The sequence below is a fragment of the Rhipicephalus microplus genome, unplaced genomic scaffold (genome assembly GCF_043290135.1).
Source record: "Rhipicephalus microplus isolate Deutch F79 unplaced genomic scaffold, USDA_Rmic scaffold_13, whole genome shotgun sequence".
NCBI classification, from domain to species: Eukaryota; Metazoa; Arthropoda; class Arachnida; order Ixodida; family Ixodidae; genus Rhipicephalus; species Rhipicephalus microplus.
The window spans coordinates 30,263,454-30,281,647 of record NW_027464586.1 but is presented as its reverse complement, the minus strand read 5'-3'; the positions used below and the strand labels follow the sequence as shown (position 1 = coordinate 30,281,647).

The 18,194-nt window shown below is 47.1% G+C and overlaps 1 protein-coding gene across 3 annotated transcripts in view; it reads right to left on the bottom strand.

Moving 5' to 3' along the window:
- Nucleotides 1-18,194, bottom strand: part of Gat (sodium- and chloride-dependent GABA transporter) — an 879,924-nt gene that overhangs the window by 128,014 nt on the left and 733,716 nt on the right. For all 3 annotated transcript variants that reach the window (XM_037414907.2, XM_075882687.1, XM_075882688.1), the window contains one exon: nucleotides 17,195-17,307. In XM_037414907.2, coding sequence (XP_037270804.1) covers nucleotides 17,195-17,307 — 113 coding nt within the window. The remainder of the gene's footprint in view (nucleotides 1-17,194; nucleotides 17,308-18,194) is intronic.

Here is an 18,194-nt window from a genome sequence, read left to right as displayed (position 1 = left end):
CGCCACAAAAGCTATGAAGATTTTTGGCCACGTCGTGACCAAAGACGGAATTCAGCCGGATCCGGACAAAATTGCTGTGGTGCTTCGCTTTCCGCGCTCCGAAAGGGCGAAGGAGTTGCGGAGTTTTCTCGGTATCGCCTCCTTATTTTGCCATTTGATACTGAACTTCGCATCGATAGCGACTCCACTGCACCAGCTTCTTGCTTCGGACGTGCCCTTTCAAATGTCAAACGGCATTGCACCTGTTAAAGTGTGCTCTCAAATCTGAACCTGTACTCCGCCACTTTGATGAGGCCACACCAACCATCCCACATACGGACGCTAGCGGCCGCGGTATAGGTGCCGTTATGCTCCAACGCGGGACCTCTTCACAAGAGAGAGTAGTTGCATGTGCCAGTAGAGTACTAACCGCGACCGAAACGTACTATACCATAACTGAGCAGTAGTGCCTGGCGGTGGTCTGGTCAGTGCAAAAGTTCCGTCCCTATCTCCGCGGCCGTCATTTCACGATCGTTACGGACCACCATGCCTTATGCTGGCTTTCCAAGCTAAAGAACTTGTCTGGACGCTTGCGTCGTGTGGATTCTACGTTTACAAAAGTGTGACATCGATATAATTTACAAGTCAGGTAGAAAACACCAAGACGCCGACGCCCTCTCGCACTGCCCACTACCAAATACTCAGCTCAGCCTCGGTCTAAGTTCGGCCATCACTTCTACTGCAGCGCTTGCGCTCGCCTCAATAGACCAGCTACTGTCGGACGATAAGCGCACACTTCACTCCTGCCAGTTGCCTGATCCGTACAGTAGGCGTATTATCGACAGCTCTCAGGAGCTTCCCATCCAACTAACGCACGTGAACTCTTGCGATTTGAGCTTGAGAATGGAGTTCTGTACCGCCACATCTACCACCCTGATGGTCAACGCTGGGTTCCCGTGCTACCACGCTCTCTTTGACTTGACGTGCTTAAAGCCTTCAACTACGACTTGACTGCCGGACATCTTGGTATTAACAAAAAAACTCACGACCGCATTCAAAGTCGCTTCTACTGGCCTGGTATTTCTACTAGCATCACGTGCTACGTTGGTTCCTGTGTCCCGTGCCAGCATCGTAAAATCCAGACAACTGCACCGGCCGGGCCTCTACAGCCAATTCCGTGCCCCACAACGCTATTTGATTTGGTAGGTATTGACCTTTATGGCCCTTTTCTCGTCCAATCTACTGGCAAACGATGGATACTGACCCCCGTAGACCACTTGACACGCTACGTAGAGACAACGTCTGTATCAACTGCCTCTGCTTCAGAAGAGACCGACTTTGTTCTGCACACCTTCATTCGTTCTGCATTCATTCATTCGTTCTGCACACCGTGGAAGGGTGTTCCTGTCAGAAATGCTAAATGAAGTATTGCGCGCCACTAGAATAACACACAAGACAGCTTCAAGGTACCACCCTCAGGCCAATGGTCTCATCGAGAGGTTTCACCATACTCTTGCAGATCACAAAAACTGGGATACTCTCCTACCATTCCTCACCTTTGCCTACAACACGGCTGTTCAGCGTACCACCGGTTATTCGCCGTTCTACCTCGTTTATAGGCGTTCCCCTACTTTCTTCCTCGACGTTTCCCTTTTCAACCGTGACGTCAACTAGTTTCTGTCTTCCAGCGAAGAATACATTTCAAGACTAGCCCGGTGTCGCGATCGTGCTCGCGTAAACACGGAAGCACGACAGCAAGATCGAAAATTCATTTATGACGCATCCCATCGCCTTGTATTCTTCCGATCTGGTAAGGAGGTGCTCCTGCCCCCTTCTACTCGTACACCTGATCTGTGTGACAAGTTTCAGCCACACTTTATTGGGTCTTACATAGTTATCGAACAGACTTCGCCCGTTAATTATCGTGTGACCCCACTTGTCGTCCCAACAGACCACCGTCAAAGCACTACAGAGATCATGTACGTGTCTCGCATGAAGCTCTTCAGGCGACGTTCCCTGCCACATTGAGTTGCTACGGCCAGGTTGGCCGCTCTGATGGGGAGTAGGGGGGAATTAGTGTGGGCATTTATTATGTGCTTCTTCTCATGTATTCATTATCACGATCATCATCACCCGTCTGGGTCTCTTTCCCCATTTTTATTGGGTGTCACCACATTCATCATCGGCTGTGTGCGCCGCCCTCGCTCTAAGACCGCCCATGCCCGTTTGCTGCTGAGCCCTTGAACTGAATAAACGCCATACGATATATATATATATATATATATATATATATATATATATATATATGACGCTACAAAATGGAGACACGTCGTGGTCCAGATGCCATGCGTTTATTCTAATGCACGAGCACTTCCTCTTCATCGGCTTCTCCTAGAATCACCTTGTGATCACCTTGTGATGCGTCACACTTCCCCCTCCCCTCGAGAAAGTCTCAGTTCAGAAGGTTCAAGATAACGCCGCAGTTTGCCAACATGCACAATGTCAGAGTTTCTACGTAAGCGTATCACGGAGCGGTTGATCTCATAGTTCACTGTTGAGACCTTACGTAGAATCTTGTAGGGTCCTCCCATGACAGAACTCAGTTTGCCGTTGTTGGGATGGCATGGTGTCTCGTAAAGGACAAAGTGACCGACTTGGAACTCAATCGGAAAAAATTTTCTATCATAAATGACTTTGTTTTTGTTATGGTAGGCGATAGAATTGGTAACTACAGTTTTTCGTGCTTTTTCGACGGTTTCTTCCCGTTGTTCCAGTACAGTAGGATAAGATAGAATTCCATACATCAGGAAGGAAGGTGCGTAGCCGGTCACTTCGTGGGGTGTTCTGTTGTATTCGTCAATTACCTCCGGAAGCAGCTTAGTCCAAGACTTCTGTGGTTCGTCATTGATCTTACATTCAAGTCTCGTTACGATAGTCTGCTTTGTCCGCTCGTTCATGCCGTGGCATTGTGGATGATAAGATGAGGTGAATAGTTGGTGTATACTATTATGTTTTAAAAACTGCTTGAATTTGCCTGTGGTAAATCCTGTTCCACGGTCTGAAAGGAGCTTCCATGGTTTTCCAGAAGAAAAAATTGTTTTTAGGCATGAAATGTAGGCGTCGCTGTTCTCACTTTTATGAGCAAACGCCAATACGTAGCGAGTCGCATGATCAATAACCAAGTGTATAAACCTTTTTGAAGAGCCATATCCAGAAAATCCTCCTATGGTGTCTATTCCAAAGAGGTCGAAGGGCTCTTCAGCTGGAGGCAGTGATTCAAGCGTCCCAAACTTTTTTTGTTTTCGTCTTCTTGCATCTCTGCATGTATCACATTGCCGAATGTAAGTGGAAACATCGGTTACCATATGCGGCCATCAATATTGCGGAGACAGGAGTGATAGCATCTTTTTCACTCCGACATGCCCGAGATGTTGATGTGCATTCTTCAGAATGGTTGGGCGTAGTTCATGGGGCACGTATATTTTCCGTAGTCCTTTTGTTTTAACGATGATGATGTTATTTTCCAATGAGTGCGTTCCTTTTGGACGCCCATTGTTGCATCGCTGAAGGTCGTCGTGTGATAGAAGAATAACTACTGGGGTTCTGGTGAGCGCATCTGCTTCGACATTACTTGCACCCTTTGGATGTTTGATGTTCACATCATACATTGACAGTTTCAAAGACCACCGGAAGAGACGACCTTGAGGATTTTTAACATTCTTCAGCCACTGGAGTGCAGAGTGATCTGTTACAACAGTGAATGACTTTCCATGAAGGTAGCAATGCCATTTATCAATGGCATCTACAATGGCAAGACATTCTCTTTCTGTAATAGCATAGTTCACCTCGTGCTTAAATAGTTTGTGGGAATAGTAAGCAACAGGATGTTCTTTGCCTTTGTCATCAGGTTGTTTCAGCACTGCACCGAAGCCTTCGCCAGATGCGTCACAGTACACAGTACATGGTCTCGAAGGGTCGTATATGCGAAGCACCGGTTGTTCAGTTATCCGCTCCTTCAGTTCACGAAAGGCTTGCTCGCATGCATCTGTCCACACCCACTTGCTGCCTTTGTGGAGTAGTTTTGTGAGTGGAAGAGCGATATCGCTGAAGGGGGAATGTACTGACGGTAGGTGTTTACAGTGCCCAGAAAACGCTGGAGATCTTTTTCTCATTTTGGTGTAGGAAATTTGAGTATGGCAGCCACATTACTTTGCTTAAGTGTCACTGTTCCTTGTGAAATTTTGTGGCCCAGGTATTCAATGCTGCAGCGTGCAAATAGGCACTTTTTTCGTATGAGTTTTACGTTCTTGGTTTTGAGAGCTTCCAATAGCGCCTCAAGGTGTCGTATATGATCATTAAATGTCTCTGAGTATACGACCACATCGTCAAAGTAATTAATAACATTGGTGAGCTAATGTTTCGCTATTATTAATTTTATGGCTCTTTCAAATGTAGCTGGAGCGTTTTTCAACTCAAACGGCATTACCGACCACCCAAAATGACCATCAGGCGTGACAAATGCAGTTTTCTGAACATCGTCAGGATGCATTTGCACATGCCAGTATTCCGACGTTACGTCCAACATAGTGAAAAACTCCGCCTTTCCTAAGTGGTCAAGAATATAATCTATACGTGGAATTGGTTGAAAGTCGGGTACCGTTACGGCATGGAGTTTCCTGTAGTCAATACATAGACGAGCGCGTCGTTCGCCTTTCTTTTCTGCTAAAATGACAGGTGCGGCGTAGGGCGATAATGAAGGCCTCACAACACCTTGCTTGAGGAGAGCCTTAACCTGTTTGTTGATCTCCACTTTGTCTGCCTGTGAACATCGTTATGGTGCTCGACGAATAGGGACAGCATTGGTAAGTGCGATCCTATGTTTCTTGGTAGTGATGCACCCAATTTCTGTCTGAGATTTCGAAAATATCTCGTCATACTTGCTTAAAAGAGAGTCGCGCGCCACAGACTCATGCTCTGATAAGTTTTCTGAATTCAGGGTTCGCATTAGCGGGGCTTGAATGGTTTTCTTTTCATTGTGATGCGGAAGGTTCTTATTCTCACGTGCTTGTGTCACTGACTTGCTTTCGAGATTTACAGAAAGATTGAAGTATGAAGCGCTGTCTAGGCCAAGAATTAATTGCGTTCTCATGCCCCGCAGCACATGTGCATAAACTTTCTTGATGACGTTCCCGATTTGTAACTGAATGTTTACGCGACCCAAAGTTCGAATGCTTGATGCAACTTGCTGGACCATGATGCTGGAGTCTCTCATCAACTGAAGCTTTAGCTGTTTGTACACAGCCTCACTGATACAAGTACAATTTTTGCTCCTGTATCGAGAATTGCATTTACTGGTTTTCCGTTGATGAGAGCACTGAAGTGTATTAATGGAACTCTGGGTCGCCCTCCTCGTTTCCCCGTTCAGTATCAATAGCGGACACATTGCCGCGGCGCGGACATTCATTGTGCCAGTGAAACTGTCGTGGGACACCAGCAGCTGAGCAGTATCTACATTTGTTTTGCGGGGCACGCGGTTGAAGAGTTATTGTCGGTTGCTGCGATCTGCTGAAGAGACGTGGAGCTCTTGATGCGATACTAGCGTTACGAGTAAAGGAAACTCCTCTCACCCATATAAAGATGTCTCGACCCGTTGAGCAGCGGTGAGCCACTCTAATGACGAGTTGAAAGACAGTCCGGCGAGCGCCAGTTCCACATCAGGAGGAACACCATCAGTCAGCCCAGAAATGACGTGGCACTCTTTCAAGTCAGCCAAGGAACCTAGTCGCCTTTTCTCGTCGTAGTAGTCCTTGATGGTCTGCCCTCCTTTCAGTCGGTAGTGAATGAAGAGACAAAAGGCATCTCCGTCAGTCGAAGCAAAGCGGGCTTGCATGTCACGCTTGATATCGCCCCAAGTTGTCTCGCCGTTGCCGAAAATCTCTGTCAGGTACCACTTGAACGCTTCCCCTTCAATGTATTCGTTGAAGTGAGTGACCCGATCGCGGTGAGTCCATAATGCCTCAGCTGCCTTCATGTTGAAAAGAAGAAGCCACTTGTCGATGGGGACGTCTTCTGGTGTTCCCTTGAACTTCTGTATGTTGATCGGAGGCTTTGGCTTAGCCATGGCATGCTGATGAGGTCCATCCTGTCGACTTGTGTGACACTACAAAAAGGAGACAGGTCGTGGTCCAGATGCCATGCGTTTATTCTAATGCACGCGCACTTCCTCTTCGTCGGCTTCTCCTAGAATCACCTCGTGAATGCGTCGCATATATATAAATATATATAGGCAGGCATGGTGCTTGAGTGGCCGTAGCGTTGCATATAGTCCACTAGATCCTCCGTGAGCGGTTACAACGTGGTTCATTTCGATGTTTCGGCCTAGAGTCTGGCCTTCATCAGGATTAAAGGTACAGTTTGTTGGTACTCAGCTTTATACAATTTCAAATCAGAGGGCAAGGCAAGAGGAAAAAAGGAAAAAGAAAAAAAAAGAAAAAAGAAAAGAAAAAGAAGAAAAAAGAAGAAAAGAAGAGAAAAATAATATACGGTGGACTCCCCTCGGGCGTCTCCTCCCACTCTTCCTTCCACATCCCCCTTCATCTCTCTCCCCCTTCTCCCCTCCACCTTTCTGATGTCAGCGGTCTGTATATGCTTCCTTTCACTAACGCATTCCTCCCGACCAGACGGCGCCTCCTGGCACTGGTGGTTCGGTGTGGGGAAAACAACAGCTTTTTGACGAAGTTCTAAGCATTTAACTACTCGGAGTCCCGTCGAAATTTCGTCGTAGAAAGGGGAGAGCCGCGTATTGTGGCAGAGGCTAGTAAGCGGGCATTTTAGGAAGTTCTAAGCCTTTACCTACTGGGCGCCCTGTCAACATTTCATCGTAAAAAGAGGGGTGCCCCGTAGTGCAGCAGAGGTCGGTAAGCGGGTGCAATAAGAATTCCTTGCTGGGTTACGCATGTAGTGGGGGCCTCCCGGCTGTGCTGCTGGGCATGTCATACATGGCAAAATTGATTGGGTAGTAAAATAAAACAAAACTGACGATAGTTGCGCTCAGGAAGAGTAGTTACACTTGGAATTGTTTTGGGTTGCCTGTGCTTTTCGCCGCTGCAGTGCCGTGAACTCAGTTACTATTTTCATTATTGCCGTTATTGTTTTCTAATGCTTTAATTGCTGCAAGTGTACAAGGATTCTCATTTATTCCTCTATCGAGGGTGTTAATTCGGTGGATAAGGTATGACTCTCGTTGTTCACGTTCTCGATTTGATTTAAAACCCGTCTCTAAGAGCGTTACTGATAGTTTGTCGAAAGCATGCTCGGGAAGATTGATATGTTTTGATAGAGGTATACTTGGGGCTGATTTCGCATGGGCTCTGTGATTATTGAAGCGAATACTAAATGGTGTTCACCATACTCTTGCAGATCACGAAAACTGGGATACTCTCCTACCATTCCTCCTACCATTCCTCCTACACACACCCAACACTGACCACAAACTGATGCGAGCAGCATACCCTCGTCCAGGTCGCTTCTAAGTCCTCCCAAAAATTCATAAACTCGGTTACCCAGGTCGACCAATCATATCAGGCATCGGTACAATAACTGAACCCATATCAGGGTACGTGGGCAAACTAATAAGCCACATTCCATGCACCCTCGCGTCTTACATAAAAGACACCACACATTTTCTTCGAGACATTGCAGGTCTGTGTGTGCCGAAAAATTCGTACTTGGTTACTCTTGGTGTCTGTTCATTATATACAAATATTCCTCACGATGACGGCATAGCTGCATTAAAAAACATGTACACAAACCATAGACAATCTAACACCCCAGATTTCTCTGCAATTGCAACTTTGACGAGGATGGTCCTCAAATTAAATTCATTCGAGTTTAAGCAAATCTTTTGCCAAATCAGCCGGACCGCTATGGGCACCGAAATGGCACCAATTTATGCCAACATATTTATGGGAAAGCTAGAATCTGAATTTCTTGCACAAAGTTCCTTGAAACCAATGGTATACAGAAGATACATAGACGACATCTTTCTTATTTGGACCCACAGCGAGGACGAACTTCTCAGCTTTATCGACACTTACAATGCTGTACATTCAAACATACACTTCACACACACATACTCGCAAGTAACCGTACATTTTCTTGATGTTACCATATCAATAGAAGAAGAGAAGCTCTCTACAATCCTACATCGCAAACCAACGGATCGACAACAATACCTCCATTACCAAAACGATCACCCACGCCACGGCAAAAACAGTATTTCATACAGCCAGGATCACCGGTTTAAGCGAATATGCTCCAGAGACGCTGACTTTGACACGAGCTCACAGAGGCTAAAATTTATGCTCGAGAAACAAAAATACCCCCCACATGTAATTAATGACGCTGTTCAAAAAGCGAGAAAACTAAAGCGTGAAGACTTACTTATGAAGCGACAACCACAAGAAGACCCACAACGAACAAACCTCTGCTTGACTTACAGCACAAACTTCCCCAATGTAAACAAAATCCTTAAACGACATTACAACAATCTGGAACAAAGTGAACATCTGAAACGCGCATTCCCATCCGCTCCAGGCGTCGTTTACCGACGACCACGTAACCTCAAAGACACACTTGTCCACTCTCAAATTAACACATCACCCCCTAAAAATTCATGCCGACCTTGTTTAAAGCCACGATGTCTTGTATGTAAGGCGATGCGAGAAACATACAAAGCAACCAGCACACAATCCAAGTTTTCGATTAACATAGAAGGAAACATAACATGCGATTTCTCTAATGCGGTATACCTACTCGAATGCAACGTATGTGGTATGCAGTACATCGGACAAACAGAAACACCATTTAGGATTCGCTTCAATTATCACAAAGCCCATGCGAAATCAGCCCCAAGTCTACCTCTATCAAAACATCTCAATCTTCCCGACCATGCATTCGACAAACTATCAGTAACGCCTGTAGAGACGGGATTTAAATCAAATCGAGAACGTGAACAACGAGAGTCATACCTTATCCACTGATTTAACACCCTAGATAGAGGAATAAATGAGAATCCTTGTACACTTGCAGCAATTAAGGAATTAGAAAACAAGAACGGCAATAATAAAAATAGTAACTGAGTTCACGGCACTGCAGCTGCGAAAGGCACTGACAACCCAAAACAATTCCAAGTGTAACTACTCTTCCTGAGTGCAACTGTCGTCAGTTTTGTTTTATTTTACTACCCAATCAATTGTGCCATGCATGACATGCCCAACAGCACAGCCGGGAGGCCCCCACTACACGCGTAATCCAGAAGCGGGCAAGAAATTCGCATTGCACCCGCTTACCAACCTCTGCTGCGATACGGGGCACCCCTCTTTTTACGACGAAATGTTGACAGGGCGCCCAGTAGTTAAAGGCTTAGAACTTCCTAAAATGCCCGCTTACTAGCCTCTGCCACAATACGCCGCTCTCCCCTTTCTACGACGAAATTTCGACGGGACTCCGAGTAGTTAAAGGCTTAGAACTTCCTCAAAAAGCTCTTGTTTGCACCACACCGAACCACCAGCACCAGGAGGCGCCGTCTGGTCGGGAGGAATGCGTTAGTGAAAGGAAGCATACACAGACCGCTGACATCTGAAAGGTGAAGGGGAGAAGGGGGAGAGAGATGAAGGGGGAAGTGGAAGGAAGAGTGGAAGGGGGGTGCCCGAGGGGAGTCCACCGTATATTATTTTTCTCTTCCTTTCCTCTTTTTTCTTCTTTTTCTTTTCTTTTTTCCTTTTTTCTTTTTTCTTTTTTCCTCTTTCCTTGCCCTCTGATTTGAGATTGTATAAAGCTGAGCACCAACAAACTGTACCTTTAATCCTGATGAAGGCCAGACTCTAGGCCGAAACGTCGAAATAAACCACGTTGTGACCGCTCACGGAGGATCTACTGAACTATATATATACATATATATAAAAAAATAAAAACTATATAGATATATGTATGCATATATATATAGTGGGAAAAATCACAAATAACGTGAACCCTTATAAAATAGGAAACAGGAAATAAAAACTTTCGTTGGTTTGGCACTGTATATTTTCACTAACGTTTCGTCTGGTGGACCAGACTTTGTGAATGTAACAAAGTCTTTGAGAAAGTCTGGTCCACCAAACGAAACGTTAGTGAAAATATACAGTGCCAAACCAACGAACTTCTTTAGTCACTATTTCTTATATATATATATATATATATATATATATATATATATATATATATATATATATATATATATATATATATTATGAAGTCTTGGTAGTCTTGGCTGCGACAGCGTTTATTTGAGGAAAGACCTCGCAAAACGAATGGGCAGAGCCAGCAGAGCCAGCACACAGACGATGACGATGATGATGACCCAGAGTGGCAATGAGGGCAAAGAGACAAGCGGATGATGGTGATTGAGATTATGCAGGGATGAGGACGATGTAAGTTACAAACGCGCACACTAATTCCCCCCACTTGGAAGCGGACACCCTGGCCGCCGTAAGTCAAAGTGACGGGGAACGTCGCGTGAAAGGTTTCATGCGACAAACGTGGACAATCTCTGTGCTGCGGTAGCGGCGGTCTGTTGGGGCGACGAGTGGTGTCACACGATAATTATCCGGCGAAGTCTGTTCTAAAACAATGTATGGCCCGATGAAGCGTGGTTGGAATTTGTCACAGAGACCAGGAGTGCGAATAGGTGTCAAAAGCAGCGCCTCGTCACCAGGTTGGAAAGACACAACGCGGTGGGATTCGTCATAGATGATATTCCACTCGTGCTGTCTCGCTTCAGTATTGATGCGAGGCTGATGGCGAGACTGGGCCAGGCGGGAAATGTATTCTTCGCTAGAAGACTGACATGAATTCCCATGGCTGCTAAAGAAGGAGACGTCGAGAAAGGTAGTCGGGGTGCGTCCGTACACGAGGTAAAACGGTGAGTAGCAAGTTGTTTGCTGAATGGCGGTGTTGTAAGCGAATGTCAGGAATGGTAAAAGAGTATCCTAGTTTTTGTGGTCGGGCTGGACGTAAACGGCTATCATGTCTGTAAGGGTTCGGTGAAATCTTTCTGTGAGACCATTTGTCTGAGGGTGGTAGCTTGAAGCTGTCTTGTGAGTAGTTCCAGAAGCGCGCAGTACTTCATTTACAACTTGTGACAGGAACACTTTGCCGCGGTCACTAAGCAGTACACGAGGAGCCCCATGACGCAGTATTATTGCGTGAAGAATGAAGTCTGCAACTTCCACAGCTGAGCCTGTAATAACAGAGGAAGTCTCAGCGTAGCGTGTCAGGTGGTCCACGGCAGTCACTATCCATCGTTTGCCAGCAGATGTGACGGGGAGAGGCCCGTAAAGGTCAACACCTACAACCTCGAACGGCATTGAAGGGCACGGAAGTGGCTGTAGAGGTCCAGCAGGTGCCGACGTGGGGAGTTTACGACGCTGGCATGGGTAGCAGGAACCGACGTACCGAGCTACACTAGAAGAAAGGCCAGGCCAGTAATAACGACATCGAATGCGGTCAAGAGTTTTTTTAAAACCAAGATGACCAGCAGTCAAGTCGTCGTGGAAGGCTTCGAGCACCTGAAGTCGAAGAGAGCGTGGCAGTACAGGAACCCAGCGCTGACCGTCCGGGTGGTAGACGTGGTGGTAGAGAACCCCATTGTCCAGCTTAAAGTGCAGGAGTTGACGACGGAGTCGCGCGTTTGGTGGATGAGAAACTCCCGAAAGGTGGTCCATCATGCGTCTGCAGTATGAATCGGACCGCTGGAGGGAGATGAATGTTGGCTCGTCGTCCGAAAAGGGTTGCGTTATTGATGCGAGCGTATGAACTTTGGTAGATGTGGCGGTCGAGTTCTCACCAACGCTCATATGGCTAGTTGGAAGCGGGCAACGAGATAAAGCATCGGCGTCTTGATGTTTTCTGCCTGACTTGAAGGTTATGTCGAATTCGTACTCCTGTAGGCGTAGTATCCACCGACCCAAGAGTCCGGACAAGTTCTTCAGTGTAGAAAGCCAGCATAAGGCATGGTGGTCCGTAACGATTGTGAAGTGACGGCCGTGGAGATAGGGACGGAGCTTCTGGACCGACCAAACCACAGCCAAACACTCTTGCTCAGTTATGGTGTAGTTCTTTTCAGCAGCGGTGAGTACGCGACTGGCATATGCAACAACTTTCTCTAGGGAAGACTTGTCGCGTTGTAGAAGAACGGCTCCTATACCAAGGCCGCTAGCGTCGGTATGGAGGATAGTCGGTGCGGCTTCGTCAAAGTGGCAGAGCAGAGGTTCAGACGTGAGTGCCCGCTTAACAGGTCGAATGCCGTTTGACATTCTTGAGACCACAGAAAGGGGACGTTGGACGCAAGTAGTTGGTGTAATGGAGCAGCAGTAGAAGTGAAGCTTTGGATAAACCGGCGAAAATAGGAGGCGAGGCCAAGGAAACTGCAAAGCTCCTTTGGTTTTTCGGGGCGCGGAAAGTGAAGGACTGCAGAAATCTTGTCAGGGTCGGGCCGGATGCCTTCTTTGCTAACGACGTGTTCTAAGACCTTGATTGATTTGCTAGCGAAAGAGCATTTCTTCGTGTTTATTTGAAGCCCGGCGCCGGCAAGGCACGTCAAAACTTGATCCAATCGTTCTAGGTGCTCAGGAAACGTTGACGAATATAATAATGTCGTCCAGGTAGCATAGGCAACTTTTTCATTTCAGGCCGGGCAGCACGGTATCTATCATGCGCTCAAAAGTCGCGGGTGCGTTGCAGAGCCCGAAAGGCATCACGTTGAATTCATATAGCCCGTCGGGGGTTGCGAATGCCGTTTTCTCCTTATCGTCTTCATGCATGGGGATCTGCCAGTACCCAGAACGCAAGTCGATGCTTGAAAAGAATTCCGCGCCATGTAGGGAATAAAGGGCGTCGTCAATGCGTGGCATAGGGTACACGTCCTTGCGTGTGATCTTATTGAGCGCCCGGTAGTTCACGCAAAACCGCACAGAGCCATCCTTTTTATGGACCAAAACAATAGGAGACGACCAAGGGCTAGATGAGGGACGGATGACTTCCCGTTTAAGCATGTCCGCAACGTTTCCTTCTATAATTTTTCTTTAAGTTAGAGACACGCGGTAGGGTCGGCGGTGTACAATAGACGTCCCAACAGTTTGAACTCGATGTGCTGTAGTATTAGTGCGGCCCAGCTTAGACGAGCAAATATCGAAAGAATTTGCATGTTTCTGTAACAATGCGAGCAGCTGCTGCCTCTGTGAATATGTCAATTCGCTGCTGATAGTGGTGGTAAAGGCGGAGGAAGAAACATGCTCACCGAGGCAAGGTTCTTTGGATGCGATGGCCTGAAGTGGCGTGACGAGTACAGGCTCGAAGTCAGCAACACGGGCCACAGTAGTGCCCTGTGGCAGTAAGGCCTTCTCCGGTGTAGAGTTGACAGCGGTGACAAGTGCCGAGCCATTGCAAAAACGAACGACACTTGACGGAAGAACTATACCTTTGCGAATGCAAAGTGGTGACAGTGAGACCAATACATCCCCGTGATAGATGTCGTTGGACGTAATGCTGACAGTTTGCTCTTGTAGTGGCGGGAGTTCGATGTCTTTCGCAGCGACCAGACGAAGTGGCTTCTGGTTATCGTCGTCAAGCATGTAGTCGGTGTCAGCGAGGTGAACGACGCGTAGTCCACAACAAATCGCCGCAGAAGCAGATGATAGAAAATCCCACCCTAAAAATGGTTGGTGAGAGCAGCGGGACAGGACAGCAAACTGGACATGATGGCGGATGCCGTCGATGAGAACGCGCACAGTACAAAGCGCGGAAGGGCGAATGACGTTCCCCTGGGCAGCAACTAACGTGGGGCCATCGTAAGGCGTCATTACTTTCCTTAAATGTTCACACAAATCAGCACGTATCACAGACAATGTCGCACCTGTGTCCACCAAAGCATCGACTCGCACTCATTCCACTTCCATAGAAACCATGTTACATGGGCCTAATGGAGGAATTTCAGTTCTAATTCCAAATGCAGTTTTTCCTCCACAAACTGCATCACTTAGTTTTCCAAATGAATATCAGAGGTGAATGAGGCGGGCCGAAGTGGAGAAGTGGAACGGCGGAAGGGTGAAGGCGAGCGGCGTCTCGTGTTTCGGCTGTTTCGTGGTGCAGTCGATGCAGGAAAAGATGGAAACCGGTGCGGGGGAGACGAATAACGCCGACCTTGATAAGACGCCCCGGTGTACAAATCCCGTTCACGCACATCGTTCCGACGCTCATCTTGCTGGCGCTTTCGGCAGAAAAGAGATATGTGGCCGTGATAGTCACAGTAGTAGCATACAGGGCGAGACGAGCGCAACGGTGGGGAATAGAAGGCATTCGGGGCACCTGGAGATAGCGCGGTCAGGTGGGCCGAAGGGTCAGGGGGCACGGAATAGTAGTTCACCGGTGTAGCGGCAGCAACTGACGCGTAGGACGGACGTGGCAATGTCGCATGGGCGTCGCTGGGAGGCACGGCAGCAACTTGAGGGTACGTGGCTATAGGGTGAGAAGCAGGTGGCTGTACGGGCGCAGAGCCAGTCAGGGATGTAAGTTCCTCCCTGATGATGTCACGTAAGGGCATTCCCGAAGGCTGTGTAGGTCGCGGTGTAGGAGGTGTGAAGCCCATGGACCACAATTCTTCGCGTATAATGTCACGGATGAGGTCATGCAGATGGCCATCTGACGTGGAGTGGTGGTCGCCGATGTCTGGTTGAAGGCGAACGGAGTCCAGCGCATCAAGGCGCTGGCATGTCGCCACGACATCAGCGATGGTAGCTGGGTTTTGCACAGCGAGGGCATTAAAGGCAACAGGCCCAATGCCTTTCAATATGTGGCGCACTTTGTCTGATTCTGGCATGGATTTATTGACACGCCGGCAGAGTGCGAGGACATCCTCGATGTATGAAGTATACGATTCACCGGGATGTTGTCGGCGAGTATCGAGTGTCCTCCTCGCGACGGCGGATCGAATGTCTGGTGTCCCAAAGACGTGCCGCAGCTGCTACTGGAAGGTAGCCCAGTCGGGTAAGTCAACGACGTGGTTAAAATACCATGTCTTCGCGACTCCGACCAGATAAAAAGGCACGTAACGCAGTTTGGCGGCCTCGTCCCACCTATTAGCGGCACTTACGCGGTCGTAGTCATCAAGCCAGTCTTCTACGTCTTCTCTCCGAAGACCAGCGAAGAGCGGGGGTTCCCGCTGATGTCCGTGTATGTAAGTAGGAGGGGCAGCTTGCGTCGGTGCGTGGTTGATGACATCAGCGCCGCTAGGCTTGGTCTGGGACATGCTGCCTGACTGTGGGCGCAAGCGGCGGCCTGAACGAAGCTCCAGGGGGTATAGCGGGCTGCGGGAGGTCAGAGGACCGAAAATCCACCTCCACCACGTATGAAGTCTTGGTAGTCTTGGCTGCGACAGCGTTTATTTGAGGAAAGACCTCGCAAAACGAACGGGCCGAGCCAGCACACAGACGATGACGATGATGATGACCCAGAGTGGCAATGAGGGCAAAGAGACAAGCGGATGATGGTGATTGTGATTATGCAGGAATGAGGACGATGAAAGTTACAAATGCCCACAATATATATATCATAGCGACGGCATCACCGACGGCAAAAATGCACAAATGAAACAGCAAATAAATGAAGCTTGTGGGCGCTCACCACACGAACACAAACAAAATTTTCAGAAGGACCAGTGCACGCTATCAAATCACCTTTTATGAATAAAAAAACACAACGTACGCTTCTTACAGCACTTCATGATTACTGCGCATCATGGGAGTGGCATAGTAAAGTTGTTTACATAAAAAATAATATACATGTCGCACTTTTATAGCTTGTTTAGGAAGTAAATTTAGTTGTCAATCACCAATACGGATGGGGGACTGACACCAATGTGTTCAAGTCTAGAGATGTACCATGCTTTCAAACCTCCATTAGTGTTTAATTAGGATGAACAAAGAAACATTACCCTCATTTCAAAAAGGATCACACTGACTTGAACAACGCCCACAATGTATTTCTATATGCGTTTCCGGCCTTCCCTTCAAATTGGTCACATGCTCTTTTCATCTAACATTCAAACATGAGCCAGTTGGAATGAAATAGCAGTGGGCACATTTGAATGGTATTTTATACACAACATTCCTTTCGCACTCAACCGCTCGCTGATTAAGACACTTGAAAATTTAGTACTGATATCATTACGCCTGTCTTCGTATATATTTGACTTGCTAAACAAGATGTTAACAGTTTTATTAACTTTTTGGAAGGAATACAAAATGGCGTTCTGCTCATGCGCAGTCTTCATGAGGTGCTGCAACGAGTACGTATTGTCTTCTCTTAATAAATAAAGATCACTTGATAGTATGCGCTCGTGCTTGCGAACCTTTCGTTTGTGTCTTCATGTTTTGTGCACATAAGCTTCCTTATGAAGTCAAACAAACTAGCCTCTCTTTTCGTAATGTAGGAGTACTCAGGTGTAGGCAGCTCTATCACCGTTCCATTTTTTTTCTATTTTGTTGAAGTACCCGTCGTTATGTTTCTCGCATGTGTCAAAGCTCAGTTTTCATATTGGTTATCATTTTTTATGTATTGCAGTTTTCCCGAAGCTGCGCGTTTGTGTATTAGCTATATGTCTAATGTTGTTGCTTGCTCCAATCAGCATGCGTGCGCCATGCGTGCGTCAGTGTTTATTGTATCAGAGTTAATTGTGGAACTACGCAAGTTGCAGAAAATGAGCTGGTGTGGCCAAAGGTTCATTTTGGAACTACGCACGCTTCAGAAAATATGCTGGTAATCACAATGATACATCTATCATAGTGTAGTCATTTCGCACCACTACAGAATGTTACAAATATTGTTTGTGGTATTACACGCAAAAACAACGATGCATGCCACTAGAGAAGGACCATCACGGTCGTCATGGAAACCACTACTCATGGCTTGTGTGCCTTAACCTGTGTACCACCGAGGAAGCAAAGGAATTTACCAGCGACTGAAAACGTTACCCGTGTGGCTGCACTGGGAGTGCTCCGTTTCAATGGCCACTTGTTAGGCCAGTCAAAAAGTATTTTGTTATTGTTGCCGCATTGGTTCAATTCACAAATAAGTTGCAGTATGCTGCAATCCTAACATACTCTGCAAGTGTACTTACTTGACTGTCCAATCCCAACATGACGATCATGAGAAAAAAAAGCACCGCCCAGAGAGGAGATATCGGAAGCTGCAGAACAGCTGAAGGGTACGCCAGGAACGCCAGCCCCGGACCTGCGCGAAAGTCAAGTTTTGAGGCAGAAAGAAGCACATGATGGACTCCACAATGTTTCACTTTAGTGTCCTTCCACCTCGCCTTATAATGCTTCCCGATCTCCAGCCCTACACCCTTACAGCTGACTCCAAATAATGCAGGGCACTTTCTTTGTTTCGACGATATGTGCAACAAGGCAAACACGAAGCCCTGTATCGGCGGCACCCACTTAGTAGGGACTTTTAGTTTGTACGCACACTTTTCAACGTGACCGTGTAACCGGAACACCGAATCACGTTTACCGCGTTACGGTAGCGCATCGTTCGAATTTTAAGGTCCTCATACGTAAACATGAACGTACTAAATAAAAGTACATATGTAGGCTTGCACGAAATTCTGAATGGTGATGCAGGCTACAAACAAAGTTTAATTCATTTAGATAACACTGAATGATCGCAGCGAAAAAAATGATAAGAGATGTTTTAAGACCTACAGTGACCAGGTATACGCAAAGGGTACCAAAATTTGGCCCCGTATCTGATTGTTTCACTGCAAACTTTGTCGAAATACGATTTTCTTGCTCCAGGAGAAAGTGAGCAAAACGTTTATTCGATTTTCTGCGTAATAAAATCGCTAAATAGTATTCTGAAGGCGCTGAGCTTTAGCGCCTCGATGCGTGCAGCGGAGGCGAACGAGCGCATCGAGGCACGTCGCACTTGAGACATGAGCGCTATCTGTCAGCTATCTTGAAAAACAAAGCCCACAGCGTATGCGCCTGTCTCGGAGGCCTTAAGGCGTAGAATGCAAGGCGACGGGTAGGTGCCACCACCGTGTTGTCTTAGCGAAGCTGTGGAAATACTTGCCTTGTCGTGCAAGCGTTGCGTTGTCAGGGCAGCGTGATAAACAC